Source organism: Carya illinoinensis, chromosome 14 (genome assembly GCF_018687715.1).
Source record: "Carya illinoinensis cultivar Pawnee chromosome 14, C.illinoinensisPawnee_v1, whole genome shotgun sequence".
In the NCBI taxonomy this organism is placed as follows: domain Eukaryota; kingdom Viridiplantae; phylum Streptophyta; class Magnoliopsida; order Fagales; family Juglandaceae; genus Carya; species Carya illinoinensis.
In genome coordinates this window covers 31,506,775-31,511,862 of record NC_056765.1, presented here as the reverse complement: position 1 = coordinate 31,511,862, position 5,088 = coordinate 31,506,775, and the positions used below count along the sequence as shown (strand labels likewise).

Genomic DNA, 5,088 nt, shown 5'->3' with positions numbered 1-5,088 from the left:
TACAATAAAAACCAAGAAGCCCAGAGGATGGATCCGGGGGTCATAGAGGGATAGTCAAGAAGAGTTTGAAGAGAGATATGCATGGCACCACCTTTATCGGAATGATAAAAACAGCAAGAAGTGATGCGATTATTCAAAATCCTAAGTAGTGATGGTTCCGATAAATCTTGAATGAGATAAGTACAGCAAACGAGCCTATATATACAGGTAATCTTCGATACTTGGGGATAACTCGAATACAATGACCTCTCAACTGACTTAAGTATCGGAGTGTTTGCAAGAGAAGCCCCCCTCAGGTTTCATCAGCAAATTACGGCCGCACAGTGGAAGATTAGAAGTGAGACACGTCCTTAACAGGTCCGATATCATAGTTGGGATCTCTCATCAACTTGCGTCCTTCTAGATTAAAGGAACGGATCTACTCTTGGGGATTAGATTGACAGATGGTATTTGTGTTATAGCAGTTTTGTGTGCCCAAACCTCTGTCAGGCATTCCAACCTACTCAGGTCTGGTAACTTCTCAAGGCTTGAACATGCGTTAAGATCAAATTCTTTTAATCGTTTGAGAATTCCAATGGATGGGTCAACCTCAGACATGCTTCTACAATGTCTCAGGTTTTTTTTTTTTAACAGTTGGACTCCTGTCAAATCTGGTGTTTCAATCAAGTTCTCTGAATAACTCAAATCAAATTCCTTTAAATTGTCCAAAACCTGTTATAAACAAGTACTAGTTAATTGGATCAAAATATGAATATATAAAAAACAAGGGGATTTTTAAGATGAATGCGTATTTATATGAGCGAGAAACTTACCATCGACCCCTTCCATAGTTGTTTGAAGTGGCTCTCAGAGCATTCACATCACATTCCCCATAAAATTTCGTATAATTTAATTAAAAATTACATTTCCTAAAATTTTTCTTAAATTTTACTCATCTTTCAAAAACCTCATGTATCACATTCCATATCTTTTATCTATTCTATTAAAATAATATTTCTCTATTATTTCTTTATTACATTTTTCTCTCACTTCCACTTACAAACTTAACTACTCAATATTTTTTTCTTATGTTTTGATCTATTACTCTAGTGAATATTTTAAACAAAAATTTAAATTATTTTTTTGAGGGTATAATAATATTTTTAAAATTAATTTTTTCATATTTTTGTAATTATTTAAATTATTTTTAAAATTATTATTTAAAACTATAATAAATATGAGTATGAGAGAAAGTATAGATGATTAGAAGAAGAATTAATTTATTTATTAGAATAAAATATTGATAAAAAATGATTTAGAGGATGAATAGTGATTTCCTATATTTGGAGAATTACTGTTCATCCCATAAACATTTTCCCTAAAATAGGGATTCGGATGTAGGGGAGATTTTAACCAAATCCCTAAATTTTTCCTCAAATTATAGAAAAAATAGTCTTATAGGGAATGGGATGTGAATGCTATCAGACATCCTTAGTACAGTAAGATTTTTTGGTTGGAAACTGCTCGGCCAGGATTTTAAAAGATCTTCATGCCATTCTATAGTTGGAAAATGATTAGGGATTTTAAAAAATCTCAAATTTCTCATTTTTGACAATGCTTCAGAGTTAGTCTCTCTTTAGGACAAAAATCCAGGATCATGCCTTCAATTGCATCTATTCCCTACAAGTAACCAAGAACAATAGGTTAGCAAGAATTAGGATGAAAATATACCTTTTTATATTAATGTCTACACTAATCAACTTACCGTATCATTCTTCAGTACGTGAAAGACATCCTTGTGACAAAACAGTCTACTACATTGTCCAAGTTCTTCAGGGCATTCACGGCGAACTATTTCCTCGCCCATTCTTTTTAGCAAATCATGCATGATCAATATTTCATATTTTGATTTGCTTATGAGGGACTTTTCGACCAGAACATCAATGTTGATTGTAAGACAATACACGAGATTTGTGGAGTAGGCTGAGTGCCTAACTCAGTAAACAAACATCTTGTATTTATAGACATGTTGGTTACAACTTTGAATTTGAATTACAAAGATATCTGCTAACAGATTATAACAAACTAATCTTAAGATCATAACAAACTAATTTAAATATACAAATCTGTTTTACAACTTCAATATCTTCCAGATTGCTTGAGAGATATTCACAGGTTGTTAAGTAAGATCTTGAGATAAATCTTCAGTTGTATTGAGTCTAACACCCCCTTGCAAACTGATGGGGAGGAGCCAAATCATCAGTTTGGACCTCAAAAATTTAAATCTCATAGCAGTCTGACCCTTAGTAAAAACATCAGCAATTTGGTTGGCTATTGAGATGTGTTTAACTTGAATATCCTTGTTGAGGACTTTTTCTCTTAAGAAATGATAATCCACTTCTATATGCTTTGTTCGAGCATGGAAGACCAGATTTGAGGCTAAAGCAAATGCTCCAATATTATCAAACCAAATAATTGGACATTTTGGTAGAGTAATATTTAATTCTTTGAAAAGCATTATCATCCAATAGAGTTTTGCCGTGACTAATGCAAGTGATCTGTACTCGGCTTCAGTGCTTGAACGAGAAACAACACTTTGCTTCTTTGCACTCCATGAAATCAAGTTGTTGCTAAGAAAAATACCATAGCCACTACTGCTTCTTCGATCATCTGGATTGCCTGCCCAATCAAAATCACAAAAAGCATGTAATTCTGTGACTGAAGGAGTATAATAGAGACCATAGTCAATTGTACCCTTAAGATATCTTAGAACTCGTTTTAGTGATGTCCAATGGCCTTCATGTGGGCTGTGCATGAACTGACATAATTGGTTTATAATGTAAGCAATGTCGGGCCTTGAGATAGTGCAATATTGAAGTGCACCAACTGCCATACGATATTGACTTGGATCAGGAAGTAAATCACCATCAAAAGCTGTCAGTTTCTTCCCAAAAGTTGATGGAGATGAGATAGGCTTAGCTCCAGCCATTCCAGTTTTATGTAAGAGATCAAGAATATGCTTGCTTTGTCTCAAATGAAGTCCATTAGAGTCACGAGAAGCCTGAACTCCAAGGAAATAGTTCAGACTACCAAGGTCCTTGAGATGAAACTTAGTACCAAGTTGAGCAATAAATCGAGTAATGGCTTCTTTATTTGATCCTGTGATAATAATATCATCAACGTACACAAGAACAAATAGTTGTAAGCCATCCTTGACATAAATAAATAGTGATTTATCAACAGAAGATTCCATAAGAATTCAATGAGTTCTTGAGAAAGCCTCTTAAACCAAGCTCTTGGAGCTTGTTTTAAACCATATAAAGATTTGTGCAAACAGCAAACAAAATCTGGTTGGGATTGATCAATGAACCCTCTTGGTTGTTCCATGAAAACTTGCTCATCTAGAATGGCATGTAGGAAAGCATTCGAAACATCAAGCTAATGAATAAACCAATGAAAATTAACATCCATGGCTAAGATTAGTCTAATAGTTGATGGTTTAATAACTGGTGAAAAAGTTTCAGTAAAGTCAACACCATCTCTTTGATCCAAGCCCTTTGCCACCAAACGGGCCTTATACCTCTCAATGGTGCCATCTTCCCTCCTTTTGATCTTATATACCCACTTGTTTCGAACAACTGGATGATGGAGTGGTCTTGGACAAAGGGACCATGTACCATTGGCTATTAATGCATCAAACTCACATCCCATAGCTTCCCTCTATTCAAGAAGTGTCACTGCTTGGGAATAACATTTTGGTTCTTTTTCTTGATAAACAAAAGACAGAACACATATGGGATGCTTTATTGAGTAAAATGTTTTGAAGCCAGGGAACTATTTTAGCTTAGGATGTCCAGTTTTGGATCAGGTCAGCATGTGGTGAGGTTGGTTAGGGAGAGGATCAGGAATATGATTAGTTTCTGGAGCTGGACTTGGTTGGGACACAATTTCAGGAGTGGAGGTATCAAGAGTTGATGCGGGAATATTGGAGGCAATATTCTGGGTATCAATTGGAGGATTTAAAGGCAATGGAATTGGTGAATGTGTGAGATTTAAATCAATCTCAATTGGGGCTAAAACATGAGAAGTATGTTGGTTTCCTGACTCAGATGTTATGATATTAGGCAAAGGAAAAATGCATGGAAATTTAAACTAATTACCAGAATAAGATTCTGCACCTTGGACCAGAGAGTGTAACTTCATATTAGCAGCTGGAAACGAGCTTTCATCAAAGATGACATTGGGGGAAATATATATTCTGCCAGTAGTTAAATCCAAACACCTATAACCCTTTTGTTGAGCTGAATAACCAATAAAAACACACTTCTTACTTTTGAAACAGAGTTTATATTGTTCATATGGAGTAAGAAGAGGATAACAACTACATCCAAAGACACGCATGTCACTATATCTCGAAATGGTTTTATGAAGTAAATAGAATGGGGACAGATTATCTAATGATTTTGAGGGTAATCTGTTAATCAAATAAACTGTAGTCAGGAAGGAGTCTTGCCAAAAGGAGGTTGGTAAATTGGATTGTGCAAGAAGTGTTAACCCCATTTCCCTAATGTGTCTATGTTTTCTTTCGGCTATGCCATTTTGAGGAGAGGAATAAGGACATGTGAGTCTATGATAGATTCCATGGTCCTTGAGATATTGTTTGAAATCATTTGAAAGGTATTCACCCCCATTGTCGGTTTGGATTTGTTTAATTTTAGAAGAAAAGTAATTCTCAACCAGATTTTTGAAGTTAATGAAAACTGAGAATACTTGAGATTTAGTTGTCATTAAATACAACCATGTGAATCGAGAGAAATCATCTACAAAAAGAACATAATAACGAAAACCAGCCACTAAATTTATTGGAGAAACCCACACATCAAAGTGAATAAGATCTACGGGGCCATGTGATTGTCTTGTAGACAATTCATATGGCAACTGTTTTGCTTTGCCTAAAAGACAAGATTCACAAAATGAGAGCTTTTGAAAAGAATCAGTACTTGGTAAGTAGCTGGATTGAAACAATTTATTTAATACATATTCAGAACAATGGCCTAGTCGACTATGCCATTTATTTTTGGTAGTCTTGGCTCCTAGTTTGGCTGCAAA

At 35.0% G+C, this 5,088-nt stretch overlaps 1 protein-coding gene across 1 annotated transcript; it reads right to left on the bottom strand.

The window, feature by feature from the left end:
* Positions 1–2,158: 2,158 nt before the first annotated feature.
* LOC122293835 (uncharacterized mitochondrial protein AtMg00810-like) lies at positions 2,159–3,232 on the bottom strand. Its single transcript, XM_043102286.1, has one exon. It carries the CDS (start codon positions 3,230–3,232, stop codon positions 2,159–2,161), a length of 1,074 nt encoding a protein of 357 aa, XP_042958220.1.
* Positions 3,233–5,088: the final 1,856 nt, after the last annotated feature.